This window comes from Lepisosteus platostomus, chromosome 26 (assembly GCF_059453375.1).
Source record: "Lepisosteus platostomus isolate fLepPlt1 chromosome 26, fLepPlt1.hap1, whole genome shotgun sequence".
In the NCBI taxonomy this organism is placed as follows: domain Eukaryota; kingdom Metazoa; phylum Chordata; class Actinopteri; order Semionotiformes; family Lepisosteidae; genus Lepisosteus; species Lepisosteus platostomus.
In genome coordinates, this window is record NC_142636.1 from 14,836,153 (window position 1) to 14,851,541 (window position 15,389).

The 15,389-nt window shown below is 53.7% G+C and overlaps 1 protein-coding gene across 1 annotated transcript; it reads left to right on the forward strand.

Annotated features, from left to right (window-relative positions):
- The first annotated feature begins 11,058 nt into the window (after positions 1–11,058).
- Positions 11,059–13,313, forward strand: prss1 (serine protease 1). The gene is made up of 5 exons (XM_088621322.1): positions 11,059–11,218; positions 11,504–11,663; positions 11,806–12,059; positions 12,841–12,977; positions 13,108–13,313. The coding sequence occupies exons 1-5, from the start codon at positions 11,179–11,181 to the stop codon at positions 13,255–13,257; spliced, it is 741 nt and encodes a 246-aa protein (XP_088477448.1). The 5' UTR covers positions 11,059–11,178; the 3' UTR covers positions 13,258–13,313.
- Positions 13,314–15,389: the final 2,076 nt, after the last annotated feature.

Below are 15,389 nucleotides of genomic sequence, written 5' to 3' on the forward strand. Positions count from 1 at the left end.
CAAACACGCCACTGGCGTTCCCGAGTGAGCATCTGCGTCAGGCCCTGCAAGGACCCCAGCCGGAACAAGCCCTGCTGGGTTAGTGCCTGCTCCCTTTGTGCTCAGTCTATGGGTCAGCGCAGCGCTGTTGGTCTCTTGAATGCAGGACTGAAGCAGTAGTGCGTGTAACAGCAGGTACAGTTTCAGTAGTAGATACACTACTGTTGTGTTAGTGTCTGCTCCGATATGTGCACTGTGTTGTGTGTTACAGAAGACTTTTCTGCCTCGTGAACGGCGGTTTCATTAGGACAAATATCCGGTGTGACTGCAGTTACTGGATCAGTCGCAGACAGCACTGGCGTGTTGGTGTCCGCTCAGTGTGGGGCCGGGTGTTGTGTCCGGCGGGGCAGTGCGATGCGGAGGGGGGAGGAGACGCGTGTTCGTACGGAGAAACCGCTGCTGTTCCCCCAGGTGATATCAGCGTCTGACAGGAAAGCGCTGCTGCCACAAATAGACACGAAGCCCGTTATTACTGCGCTCCTGAACGGCCAATTACACCCCTCGAGGCCAACCTGAACAAGCAGTTCCCTTCAGCTCAAACAAGGGCGTCGGCCGACCCGTGTTTACTCAACTCTGACGATATCGCCTTTAAAGACGGGAACGAGCCAAAGACAGGTTCGTGTTTATCGGTCTTTGAGCCCGTCTGTCCCTCCCCACCCTCAGTCGCGCACGCCCGTGTCCCCGACTCCGTCCTGAGCTCAATCCGCTGCACCAGCGCGCGTCTGCCTTGGGACTGGGGCGGGACCGCCGGCGCCCCGGCTTTCTGGACCGTCTGGAAAGAAGAAAGGCGCTATATACTCCGCCAGGCATCGTCATGAATTAGCAGAATTATCTCTGCATTCGCTTCGAGCACCAGACCGAGGAAATTAACACGGAGAGAGAGAGAGAGAGAGAGAGATCGGGCCAGCTACGGACTTGAAAGCTTCGTTTTACGTTGTTTTGAGCTCCAAGAAAAACCCAAACCCGGAAAGCGGAAGCGAGGCCAAAACAAACACGCGGGCCTCGACCACAGGCACGAACAGCCGGGACGCACACGTGGGCGGGCCAGTCGGCCCTCCGGGACGCGTCTGGTTCCAGCGGGATCGCCGTCACGCGTGGAAACAGGAGAAGAGGAAGAGGGATAACGGGTGGTTGAAACCCATATTCCCGAGAGCTACACCCCGCCTGGGCGCTGGGTGCGAGGAGCGCGCTTCTCCGAGGGGGCGGCTTCTAGAAGTCGCGGCGGCTCTCTGCCGATGTCAAACCAGCGGCAATTATCACACAACGGTTCATTAGCGAAACCCGCGGAGCCTGCTGTTATGGCGATGGAAAACCCACAGTCCAGGGGGAAAAAAATCATTTTGAAAAACAGTAACAATTACATTAATGATTTTACTGCTTTTTCCTCTAGTAGCGATATGAATCAGCCATTTGAAGTCATGGTCTGTAGCTCTAGTACACCTGGCTGTTTTCTGCACGAAGCGGAGGCCCGGAGGACTTCAGTTGGCCGGAATCTCTCTCTCGACGCAGAGAGACGCTTCTGAAACCCACTGTCGGCTCAGAACACGTGGAGCACAGATGCCACCTCAGCGATGGGGTTTACCGTTAAGGGTTTCAGCACACAGGAATGTCCGTCCTGCCCTGGACACGGGCGGGGGGGGGGGGGGGGGGGGGAGGGGGATTGAGCAACAGCGGCCGGAGAAACACGCCCGTTTCCTCTTTCCAAAAAGACTCGAGTTCGGCGCGGAGATGTGGAGCTCAGAAACTCAGAAACTGGCGGCGGGCGGCGTCCACATTGACCTGTAAACACAAAACACACAGTGATACACACTCTCACTCAAAAACACACCCACACGGAGGTGCGTAAACGCACACATTCACACATACTCCTCGCATCCTCGCACACCAACACTGCTGGTAATGACCCTTTCTAAAAAGACAAAATTAACACATTTCCTCTGCTCTTTCGACAGCGGTTTTTCCTTTGAAAACTGATTTCTCCAGCGAGTCTGACGTCATGGTTCCCGGGGTGCGAGTTTCCGGAGCCGGTCTGCAGCACCAGGCTGGAAATAAAACAATCGCGCTGTAATTGACCAGTTAATTGATTCATTACTTCATTGTTCAATCAATTAATTCATCATTAAACTAGCTCTGTAACTGAGAGCTGGTGTGGAACACAAGTAAAAGAAACCAGACAACCCCAGAACGATGAGGCCTTGATAACTTATTAAGAGGTTCCCTGGCTCGGCCCTGGGAACCCCCTTACTAGACCTTTACTCAAGTGAATCTTTAATTGAGCTAACGAGGCCTCACTGGGCACTCAGCAAGGGTTTTCTCTGCTGAGAAGCTGGAGATCTCGAGACGTGCAATGAGACAGGGCGTTCAGAACATTAACACCCAGAGTCTCTGGGAAAAGGTCCGATCGAACCCTTGTCGGGACAGCCCCACGGCTCTGGGTGCCTGGGCTGCAGGAGGCCGGTCTCCCCGCGGACAGCGCCCCCCCTGTGGTCAGCGCTGCGGGGCTCTGGGGACCAGCTGGACAGACCACTGCGCGCATACCTGACCCCTGCAGTAACTGCCACAGTGCGTATGTGTGGCTTCTGGTTTCCTGTGCTGAATGTTTATAGCTGTGAACCCCGGGAGTTTCTCAGCCTCAGCGTTTCCATAGGATCTCTCTCTCTCTCACTCTCTGCCTGTATTAGACCCCCTAACGACACGGACACAGCCAACCCAAGGTTCTCCTCCAGAATAAACCACCAGGGAAACTCCAGCCAGAATGAAATGGAAGGGCATGTAAACCTGAGAGCAGGAGACACCTCTTTACACAAAGTGTGGTGGGAGCATGGAACAAGCTGCCCAGCCACGGTGTTGAAACTGAAACCCCGGCATCTTTTGGGAAACGGCTAGATGAGACCCTGAGATTAATGAGCCACTAACGACCACAGGCTCTGGAGGGTCCGGCTGACCTCTTGTTAGTAGGTATCCCACGAGTCTTGAGCGAGATCAAGGAGAATGCGGAGCGGATCTTCCTCTGGACTCACTGTGTTTATACCACAACTTTCAGTGCCACTGGAGTACTTGAGCAGTTCCCCCCCACAGCAATCTCTGCACAGACAGGAGCGGCACATGTGGCCAACACAGCCCTCGAACCGGCGACCTGGGTGCTGTCAGCCCACGCTCCGCCGGCGGTCAGAGAGGGGCTCAGGACGAGGGCAGGACTGGGGCCGGTCTGTCCAGCAGGTGACCGGCAGTGTTTATCTCCCACGTCTCTCCCCCCACCCCCTCAGATACCCCCCGGGCAAGCAGCAGCTCCTCAGCACTGAGAGGCTGCTGAGCCAGCACCGTGGGGACCCCCCAAAACTGTGTGCTCGCCCCCACACTGAACACTCTGCGCTCTCATCTCAGCAGAGCCCTCACTCCTGCCTGTCAACCCCCCCCACTTCCTCTCCCGCCCCCTCACCTCAGCGAACCCCAGAACAGGATTTCACCCCCTCCCCCCGACCCCCTGCCCAAATGACAAAGCCTGTGTGATCCACACAATGCCTCCCTCCCCCTCTGCTCACACACCCTGCCCCCAGGGCCACCGGGACGGGGGCGTTTGTGAATTTTGGCAGAGGCCTGGAGACCCTGTGTGTTGCAACATTCGTATTGTGTCAGTAATGAAAGAAACATGTGCAATCGTCGAGTGTCCTGACTCCGGTTTCTCTGTATCTCTGTCCCTCTGCTGCAGCCGCTGCTGTTAAACGATTTCTTACTGTGGCCAGGTGACACAGCACCAGGCACGAAGAGGAGAAGGCACAAGCCGGCCAGCGCCCGGGCTGCAGCCTCATTCTTTCACACCGCAGGGCGGTACTGTGCTCTCACCCTGATCTCGCTGTGATTTACTGCACTGTACTGTGCTTTTACCCAGTTCACACTGGGCTTTAGTGCGCTGTACTGTGCTTTCACCCTGATCTCACTGTGATTTACTGCACTGTACTATGCTTTTACCTTGTTCTCATTGTGATTTACTGCACTGTGCTTTACAATGAGCTCTTAAGCTCATGTGTATGTTGCAGGGAGGGGGATTCCAAAGAGTTTTTCCACTCCTTTTAATCTTGCTCCACATACAAAGAAAACCAAAATAAATAAAAACGAAGGAAAAATCCTGAATCACTGTGCCCGGGCAAACTGTCCAGCCCACATCCCCTGTGCTGGCAGCCCGCGACAGCGATCGCCAGCCTGTTATTACAGCGGCTCGGCGGGAAGCAGCCATCCAGAGACGCGGCTCTATAAATACCTCAGCCCCCCCGATAATCAGCACATCTGTTCAGCACCACTGTTCAGCATCTCTGATGGAGATCAGAGCCCGCGCAGACAGAGGGGGCTTTTGTGTGTCTGGGCTTGAGCTGGTCTGGGTCTGAGTGGGAGCAATCTGGGTGGGGGGGTCTGGAAGCCCCTCGTCTGTGTTTCGAGGTCACGCCTTCAGCTCTCACTGACAGCACTGCAGGACCACAGCAGAGTCTCCATCCACTGGAGAAGAGACACAGCTCTCACTGACAGCACTGCAGGACCACAGCAGAGTCTCCATCCACTGGAGAAGAGACACAGCTCTCACTGACAGCACTGCAGAACCACAGCAGAGTCTCCATCCACTGGAGGAGAGACACAGCTCTCACTGACAGCACTGCAGGACCACAGCAGAGTCTCCATCCCCTGGAGGAGAGACGCAGGTCTCACTAGTGGGATGCCAGCTGCCAGAAACCTTGTAGATGGTCAACTGTGTAAGAAACAACAGCACTTTTTTCTGTCAGGCGCGTGTCAGACACGTTTCATGGACAGTCTTGGCCACAGCCTCGTTCTTCTGAAGTGAGAAAAGAGGAAGATGCTCTGACCGCTAAGAACAGGAAGGGGAAATCCAGTCTGACCTGCAAACGAGGTTCACACAGGATCGTACAGCTGTTGTGTGCAGCACAGGCAAGCCAGGCTCCCAGTGCAGCTCACTGTAGGTTGGAAAAGAGGTTTCTTCCGTAACGACTGCCTCTCCAGATCCGATCGACATGTAAATGCACGCCTGCAACTTACAGCATAAACTCTAAAACATCCCCCTTAATCACCATTCATGGTATTTGGAGAAACACATATTTTAGGAGCCGTATAATTAGAATAACCTCTCTGATCCTCCATATTGACATCTGTATATGACTCAGTGATGTACCTGACACAGCTCACTGCCACACAAGGTCTTCATCATATAACACAACCACCTGTGTCTCTCATGCACAGCATTTAATCACAACACACAGACATCCTACAACAGAATATGATGCAAGGGGTCTAAATTGTTGTTATTGATCTCAAAAGAGAAAGCTGTATCTCTGATATGGCCACATCTCAGAATTCTCTTAGTTTTGGCAAGCAATGGAAAAAGAAATTCAACACCCTGTGGTAACAGTGACGGCCAGAAACAAGACAAGAACATCATCTTCACCTCATAACTGAGAGAGAGGGGTTCATACAGACACACTGACTGGACACTCCAGTACATTAACACTGCACTGAGAGAGAGAGGGGTTAATACAGACACACTGACTGGACACTCCAGTACATTAACGCTGCACTGAGAGAGAGGGGTTAATACAGACACACTGACTGGACACTCCAGTACATTAACACTGCACTGAGAGAGAGGGGTTAATACAGACACACTGACTGGACACTCCAGTACATTAACACTGCACTGAGAGAGAGGGGTTAATACAGACACACTGACTGGACACTCCAGTACATTAACACTGCACTGAGAGAGAGGGGTTAATACAGACACACTGACTGGACACTCCAGTACATTAACACTGCACTGAGAGAGAGAGGGGTTAATACAGACACACTGACTGGACACTCCAGTACATTGACACTGCACTGAGAAAGAGAGAGGGGTTAATACAGACACACTGACTGGACACTCCAGTACAATAACACTGCACTGAGAGAGAGAGGGGTTAATACAGACACACTGACTGGACACTCCAGTACATTAACACTGCACTGAGAAAGAGAGAGGGGTTAATACAGACACACTGACTGGACACAGGACTGTATGTAAGACGGTGTCAGTGTGCGTTACTGTTTGTCAATGTGTGTGTTTGCATGTGTCACTGTGTGTGTGAGTTATCACGTGTCAGTGTGTGTGTTTGTGTGTGCTGTTGCCATGCTCCTGATGCTGCTGGAGATTAGCCCGATTAGCTCTGCAGGTTTGCAAGTTCTCAGGTGTTTCTACTTCCTTCCCTCTTTGCCCATGTCTGACTCCCCTCACGCACGCCTGCTCGAAACCTCCAGAGTTACTCAGGAACACCAGCGGCCTTCTCCAGTGAAGGCAGGGTGGCTCTCTGGGCTGCGCGGACGACCTCCCCTGGATCAGCTGGGAAAGCTTTAATAATCCCGAGAGCACCTGACTCCGGGCTCCAGTCCCTCAGGGGACCAGCCAAGGTAAGCCTGCTGTGCGTCTGCAGAGCCAACAGTGACACAGGAAGCAGAGGACACAGGATTAAAAAGCATTTAAAACTTTGATCACAGGCGCTTCTTTATCCAAAGAGTGGTGGGGGGGTGGTGGGACAAGCTGAACAGCCAAGTAGTTGAAGCCGATATCCTGGTTTCTTTCTAGAAACAGCTGGATGAGATCCTCCAGTCAGGACAGGTGGCGCTTCTTTACACAGAGGGTGGTGGGGGTGTGAAACGTGCTGCCCAGCCATGCTGTTGAAGCCGGTGCCCTGGTTTCTCACAAGACATAGACAGAGTGGCCCTGTGTAGAGATCTGCACCTCAGGAGAAGGGTAAGTGACTGACTCAGGGGATTATGCAAGAAGCAGAGATGGGCTGACAAACCCGATTAATCAATGAAGCGCGTGGCTAACCCCATCACACGTTACTTCACAGGAGAGAACGGGAGCGAGGAACCCACGATGATGCCATTTCCTGCTCTGAGACACAGGGGGCTGCAGTCCATTGAGAAAGGGCTCAGCTCCGACCCAGCGTTCCGGCCCGAGCAGGAAGTGCCTTTCAGGATCTTGCTCAATCGCATCACAAGACAGAGTAGCACGCCTGTCATTTTCATCTTTCATTTTTATTTTTGTCCAAGCACACAGGAGCTTTGACCACACACACTGCCTGTCATAAGACCCATCAGCTCTTCCTGCCTGACGATACCCACAATTAGAGCAGTGTCCTCAGTCTCTCCTACAGCAGTGCCCTGATGCCCTCAGTCTCTCCTACAGCAGTGCCCTGATGCCCTCAGTCTCTCCTACAGCAGTCCCCTGATGCCCTCAGTGTCTCCTACAGCAGTGCCCTGATGCCCTCAGTCTCTCCTGCAGCAGTGCCCTGATGCCCTCAGTCTCTCCTACAGCAGTGTCCTCAGTCTCTCCTACAGCAGTGCCCTGGTGCCCTCAGTCTCTCCTACAGCAGCGCCCTGATGTCCTCAGTCTCTCCTACAGCAGTGTCCTCAGTCTCTCCTACAGCAGTGCCCTCATGCCCTCAGTCTCTCCTACAGCAGCGCCCTGATGTCCTCAGTCTCTCCTACTGTACAGCAGTGCCCTGATGCCCTCAGTCTCTCCTACAGCAGCACCCTGATGTCCTCAGTCTCTCCTACAGCAGCACCCTGATGTCCTCAGTCTCTCCTACAGCAGTGCCCTGATGCCCTCAGTCTCTCCTGCAGCAGTGCCCTGATGCCCTCAGTGTCTCCTACAGCAGTGCCCTGATGCCCTCAGTCTCTCCTACAGCAGTGCCCTGATGCCCTCAGTCTCTCCTACAGCAGTGTCCTGATGCCCTCAGTGTCTCCTACAGCAGTGTCCTCAGTCTCTCCTACAGCAGTGCCCTGATGTCCTCAGTCTCTCCTACAGCAGTGCCCTGATGCCCTCAGTCTCTCCTACAGCAGTGTCCTGATGCCCTCAGTGTCTCCTACAGCAGTGTCCTCAGTCTCTCCTACAGCAGTGCCCTGATGTCCTCAGTCTCTCCTACAGCAGTGCCCTGATGCCCTCAGTCTCTCCTACAGCAGTGTCCTGATGCCCTCAGTGTCTCCTACAGCAGTGTCCTCAGTCTCTCCTACAGCAGTGCCCTGATGTCCTCAGTCTCTCCTACAGCAGTGCCCTGGTCCCCTCAGTCTCTCCTACAGCAGTGCCCTGATGCCCTCAGTCTCTCCTACAGCAGTGCCCTGATGCCCTCAGTCTCTCCTACAGCAGTGTCCTGATGCCCTCAGTGTCTCCTACAGCAGTGTCCTCAGTCTCTCCTACAGCAGTGCCCTGATGTCCTCAGTCTCTCCTACAGCAGTGCCCTGGTCCCCTCAGTCTCTCCTACAGCAGTGCCCTGATGCCCTCAGTCTCTCCTACAGCAGTGCCCTGGTGCCCTCAGTCTCTCCTGCAGCAGTGCCCTGATGCCCTCAGTCTCTCCTACAGCAGTGCCCTGATGCCCTCAGTCTCTCCTACAGCAGTGCCCTGATGCCCTCAGTCTCTCCTACAGCAGTGCCCTGATGCCCTCAGTGTCTCCTACAGCAGTGCCCTGGTGCCCTCAGTCTCTCCTACAGCAGTGCCCTCAGTCTCTCCTGCAGCAGTGCCCTGATGTCCTCAGTCTCTCCTGCAGCAGTGCCCTGATGCCCTCAGTCTCTCCTACAGCAGTGCCCTGATGCCCTCAGTCTCTCCTGCAGCAGTGACCTGATGCCCTCAGTCTCTCCTGCAGCAGTGCCCTGATGCCCTCAGTGTCTCCTACAGCAGTGCCCTGATGCCCTCAGTGTCTCCTACAGCAGTGCCCTGGTGCCCTCAGTCTCTCCTACAGCAGTGCCCTGATGCCCTCAGTGTCTCCTACAGCAGTGCCCTGATGCCCTCAGTCTCTCCTACAGCAGTGCCCTGATGTCCTCAGTCTCTCCTGCAGCAGTGCCCTGATGCCCTCAGTCTCTCCTGCAGCAGTGACCTGATGCCCTCAGTCTCTCCTGCAGCAGTGACCTGATGCCCTCAGTCTCTCCTGCAGCAGTGCCCTGATGCCCTCAGTCTCTCCTACAGCAGTGACCTGATGCCCTCAGTCTCTCCTGCAGCAGTGCCCTGATGCCCTCAGTCTCTCCTGCAGCAGTGCCCTGATGCCCTCAGTCTCTCCTACAGCAGTGCCCTGATGCCCTCAGTCTCTCCTACAGCAGTGACCTGATGTCCTTAGTCTCTCCTACAGCAGTGCCCTGATGCCCTCAGTCTCTCCTGCAGCAGTGACCTGATGCCCTCAGCGCTTGCGCATAGCAGTGACATGGTGCCATTACCTCTGCAAGACTGAATGAGAGCTCAGTAATTTTGCTTGCTGACACTATGCCTCCCTCTAGTGGAGTGAAGCAGAAAGGACACCACTGCCTTCACTTTCCTGACTTTTCAATCAAGGGAATCTCACAACCTCTAACTAACAACTGCAGCTCCATTTTAAACCTTCACCTTGAGATATAATTATGACTGGGCACTTGGTAGTACAGTGGTCAGCATTGCTGACAGGCAGCACTGGGACCCTGGGTTCAGGACAGTTCCTGGGGTGCTGTTTGCCTGGAGTCTGTATGTTCTCCCCTCCCTGTGTTTGTGTGGGATAAAAACTGTCCCAGCTGCGAGTGCGTCTCTGTCTGTGTGTGCTGGACTGGTGTCCTGTCCAGGGCTTGCTGGATAGACTCAGGATCCCCTACACTTAATAATGTTGTTGAAGCTGAACCCTGGCTTCTTTCGGCAAATGACAGGGGGAGACCCTCCAGTCAAGATAGGAAGCAGAACTCTACACAAAGAGCAGCGGGGGTCTGGAACAACTTCCCCAGCCATGTTGTTGAAGCCGATACACTGGCTTCTCTCAGGAAATGGCTGTGTGAGATCCCAGGATCAATTAGCAACTGAGCAATGAAACGAGATGGATGAGCTGAATGCCTCCTGTTGTCTGATGTTCTTCCTTTCTTGAGTTTTTTTTTATTATATCATTGGCATTTTCACATTTTTCCCCAACACTCAAGTCATTAACTTAAACACGGGGACTGGAATGTGATGACCTTTGCCATAGTCCTTCCTCTTCGACACCTGTTTCGTTCCCAGTGGCTCAGGCTGCCTGGAATCTCTTGTCTCTGCTCAGCTCTGACTTCCACACTGCCAGATCAGCGCTTCCCAAGGCCTGGGCTGCTTATCTCTCTACACGTGTACCAGACTTTCCAGGTTCACATTACTACAGTGAGCAATCAAGTAACGATACAGCTTCAGTCTCTTTTCCACAGTGTTCTAAACTCCACTTGCTTCTCGTACAGTCTTCCTAATGTTCTGTCCTAATCCACCTGGTGCTGCAGTTCCTCTCTCCTCCCCCTGATCTGTGTGCAGTGAGGCAGCTGTGTGTCTCCCGGCTGGGGCTGCTGGTGCAGAATGACCCCTGTGTGTCTCCCAAGAGGGGCTGCTGGTGCAGAATGACCCCTGTGTGTCTCCCAAGTGAGGCTGCTGGTGCAGAGTGACCCCTGTGTGTCTCCCAAGAGGGGCTGCTGGTGCAGAATGACCCCTGTGTGTCTCCCAAGAGGGGCTGCTGGTGCAGAATGACCCCTGTGTGTCTCCCAAGAGGGGCTGCTGGTGCAGAATGACCCCTGTGTGTCTCCCAAGAGGGGCTGCTGGTGCAGAATGACCCCTGTGTGTCTCCCAAGTGAGGCTGCTGGTGCAGAATGACCCCTGTGTGTCTCGGTTGGTGATGCTGTTCATCTCAGGTGGGGCTGCACGCCAATAGAGGGTAAAGACCTTTGGAATCCCTTGAGACGAAAGGCGCTATATACATGCAAGGACCTCTTCTTATCATCATTATTCGAGTGTTTTGAGTTAGGAATGTGTTGGAGCCTCTGGCTTCCTCACTATAATTTATACCACCTGTACCCACGCAGCTACAGAATCGTCAGCAGAGCACCAGGATGTCAAGAGCTCCGGCCGAGAGGAGGCCGTGGGGTAGCTTGTGCAGGCCTCCGGTCCGAAGGGCGGGTACCAGGGGCCCAGCGAGTCCCGCCTGATCCGTTATCATGCCCGCTCAGGGTCAGCGCCACCCACGCTGCAGGTGTCGGTTCCCAAGCAGCCCCGGGTCCTCCGGTCTCACGGACCAGGGGTATAAATAGACAGGCTGCCTGCCGAGGCTCAGAGCAGACAGAGCAGACTGAGCCGCCATGAAACTCCTCGTCCTCCTCGCCCTGTGCGGAGCAGCAGGTGAGACACCGGACTGCGGATTAGCGAGTGAATCTCCTGAGAGGAGCAGAGGCACAGACACACCTGCTGCTGGACAGCCCTCATGGTGTATAGGAGAGTGCAGCTGCAGACAGACTCCTCCTGTGGAGAGAGAGATGCTGTAACAGTACTATTTCAGTGTGAATAGTTAATAGGGCTACCTGTGCTTTGTAACTGCTGTGTGCCTGCAGGCTCTCAGTGCCTCTGTCTCTGACTCTTTGTCTGCCCCTGTCCTGCCCTCCTTCCCCTGCTTTCTTTGTCTCACAGTCGCCACCCCAGTGGATGACGATGACAAGATCGTCGGGGGGTACGAATGCCGGAAGAACTCGGCCCCCTATCAGGTGTCTCTGAACGCTGGGTATCACTTCTGTGGGGGCTCCCTCATCTCCAGCCAGTGGGTGGTGTCGGCTGCGCACTGCTACAAATCGTGAGTGTCTCTCTCTCAGTGCAGTGTTCATGTACTGGAGTGTCCAGTCAGTGTGTCTGTATTAACCCCTCTCTCTCTCAGTGCAGTGTTAATGTACTGGAGTGTCCAGTCAGTGTGTCTGTATAACCCCTCTCTCTCTCAGGCGTATCCAGGTGCGTCTGGGTGAGCACAACCTTGCTGTGAACGAGGGCAGTGAGCAGGTGATCTCCTCCTCTCGTGTCATCCGCCACCCCAGCTTCAACAGCAACACCCTGAACAACGACATCATGCTGATCAAGCTGGAGAGAGCTGCCACCCTCAACAGCTATGTGAACACGGTGGCCCTGCCCACCAGCTGCGCGGGCACTGGCACCCAGTGCCTCATCTCTGGCTGGGGCAACACGCTGAGCAGCGGCAGTGAGTACAGGGCACCCCGGCACCCCGGCACCCCACCTGACACCCAGACACCCCGCCTGACACTGTGACACACTGACACCCTGTCACCCTGGCACCCCGGCACCCCACCTGACACCCAGACACCCCGCCTGACACTGTGACACACTGACACCCCAACACCCTGTCACCCCGGCACCCCACCTGACACCCCAGCACCCCGCCTGACACCCAGACACCCCGCCTGACACTGTGACACACTGACACCCCAACACCCTGTCACCCTGGCACCCCACCTGACACCCCGGCACCCCGCCTGACACTGTGACACACTGACACCCCAAAGACCTGCCTGAAACCCCACGTGACACCCCGACACCCCACGTGACACCCAGACACCCCGCCTGACACTGTGATACACTGACATTCTGAAACCCCAACTAATACTCCGAAACCCTGACACACTGACACCGTGACACTCTGAATAACCACCTGACACACCGTCTGACTGACGAGCTACCTGACACTCTGACTGTGATACCGCCTGACTGCCTCTCACACTGACTCCCCCCCGGACACAATCTGACTGACTCACACTCTGTCCGAGCAACTGACACGCTGACCAGACCACCTCCCTGATCGACACACTGACTGACCGACACAGCTCCTGACTGACACACCCAGCGGCTCACTGACACCCTGAGTGATACAAAGACTGAGAAAACTGACTGCACAATCAAAACACTGATCGACCAGTTTATATCGGCACTAAATTCTGCTGGCTGTGTCTCCTGGACGCCTGCAGGTAACTACCCCGACCGCCTGCAGTGTCTGAACGCCCCCATCCTCAGTAGCAGTGCCTGCTCCAGCGCCTATCCTGGCCAGATCACCAGCAACATGTTCTGTGCTGGATTCCTGGAAGGAGGCAAGGACTCATGCCAGGTAACACAATAATAAACAACTATTTACTCATTACAGTGAAGTAACCCTGCCCTCTCTCTCTCAGTGCACTATTAATGTCCTGGAGTGTCCAGTCAGTGTGTCTGTATTAACCCCTCTCTCTCTCTCTCAGGGTGACTCTGGGGGTCCAGTGGTCTGTAGTGGTCAGCTCCAGGGTGTGGTGTCCTGGGGATATGGCTGTGCCCAGAAGAACAAGCCAGGTGTCTACGCCAAGGTGTGCAACTATGTCTCCTGGATCAGGAGCACCATGTCGTCCTACTGAAGGAAACCCTGAGAGAAAGACAAAGAGAGACAAAGAGAAATAAAGTGTAAACCAAGCTCTTCTGTGTCTGAGTCCGCTCTGTTCAGTACTGCTGTGTCTGTGAGCCTGAGAGCTGTCACTACAGTGAATACTTTACTTTACCCTGATCTCACTGGGCTTTACTGCCCTGTACTGCGCTTTTACCCTGATCTCACTGTGATTTACTGCACTGCACTGTGCTTTTACCCTGATCTCACTGTGATTTAATGCACTGCACTGTGCTTTTACCCTGATCTCACTGTGATTTAAAGCACTGCACTGTGCTTTTACCCTGATCTCACTGGGCTTTACTGCACTGCACTGTGCTTTTACCCTGATCTCACCATGCTTTACTACACTGTGCACTGAGATGAGTGTTGTAGGAGTGGAAATTGGTGTGTTCGGTATGAGAGAATATTTATGTTTACATTGGTCCTGTTAAGCTGATGAAGTCGTTTAGTTTTGTCAAGAGCTTTCGATTCTGGAGGGCTGCTCAGTGCCACACAAATCAACTGGAAAGGAATGGGTGCGATCAGTGAGAGCACAGGCGTGGAGTGACAGTCCCACTGCTGTTATGCAGTGCTGTCCTAGTGTCGCGATTGTTCTGGACACACCTGTGTGTAACGCCCCGCTGACACAGCCTTTCTGGCCTGCTGGTCTCGCGGGCCCCACCCTGCGCAGGCTCACGCCCTTCCATGCACACACTCCTCCTGGAATGCGGGGTACTCGCGAGGGGAGTCGGGCAAGGAGAGCCTTCGGGAGAAGCCCTTCTGGGTTTGACTAGAACAGTGACGCCCCCCACGAGACAGAGCATTGAGCATATTCTTCCCATGAATCGCCCCGATAATCAGGACCGAATGGAGACGAGCCTGTTCATACTGGAATTTCCTGCTTGACTGTTCGGAGAAGAGTCTCTGCCAACAGTGAGCTCCTCGTTGTTGACAACCAATGTATTTCTACAGCTCAGTGAATCCTGTGTATTCAGCACAACAAGCACTGATCTCACTGTGATTTACTGCACTGTACTGAGCTTTTACCCTGATCTCACTGGGCTTCACTGCACTGTACTGTGCTTTTACCCTGATCTCACTGGGCTTTGCTGCACTGTACTGTGCTTTTACCCTGATCTCACTGGGCTTCACTGCACTGTACTGAGCTTTTACCCTGATCTCACTGGGCTTTGCTGCATAGTACTGTGCTTTTACCTCGGTATCCCACAGCAGACTAGTTCAGGTTGTTCAAGGAAAGCAATGCGGGATATTCTGCTTTTATATCCAGGTTTTACACAGCAACTGATCTCACTGTAGGAGTCTTAAGATTTAGCACACTTCAGTGTTTGGAACTCACAGAAACGGGCAGGCTGCTGTCTTTAACCAACTGTGTCCCGATTCGAGTTCGGGGTTAGAGATCGCAGTTTCCTTCAGCCCGCCGGAGTTCCAGCTTGTGTATGTTCTGCTACAGAGACACTAGGGGGAGCTACAGCTTTCTATTTGCTTTCGTTCGCACTTGAAATTGGAGCAGGTTCAGAATCGGCAGGGTGTCCAGGTGCCTCTGAATCACCAGCCGCTGGAGACAGCTGAGCCGACGACAACTAGGTCATTAAGGGCAGAGGTGGCTCAGAGACACTGCGGACACACTGACCGGCCCTACAGGACCAGGACTATTCGGTGCGGGGGTCAGTTGGTGTAATTCTGCGATTACAGCCGCTTGCATCGTTTCCCTGGATTAATGATATGTGCTAAAGAGACATGTCATGGATTGTGAACCAGAGATCGTTTGAAAAGAATTCCCATTTGAGATTATTGACCCCCCCAGGACTACAGATAGATGTATATAGAAATCCACGACACGCGTAAGAAAAGCCCACTGTAGATCTCCTGTTCCGGGGACACTCATCACTGTTTCAGCAGACTTTTCCTTGCATATATACAGCGCTTTTAATTTCCAAAGATTGCCTACAGGTGATACAACAGCTATTTAACAAGGTGTAGTGCTTACAACGTATTAAACACTTAAGCATTTGAATTTATCTTCACATTGCGACACTATATCAGCATACAGTAGGTTATACTGCACTATACAGTACTATTACCATGACCTCTTTATTCCACTGT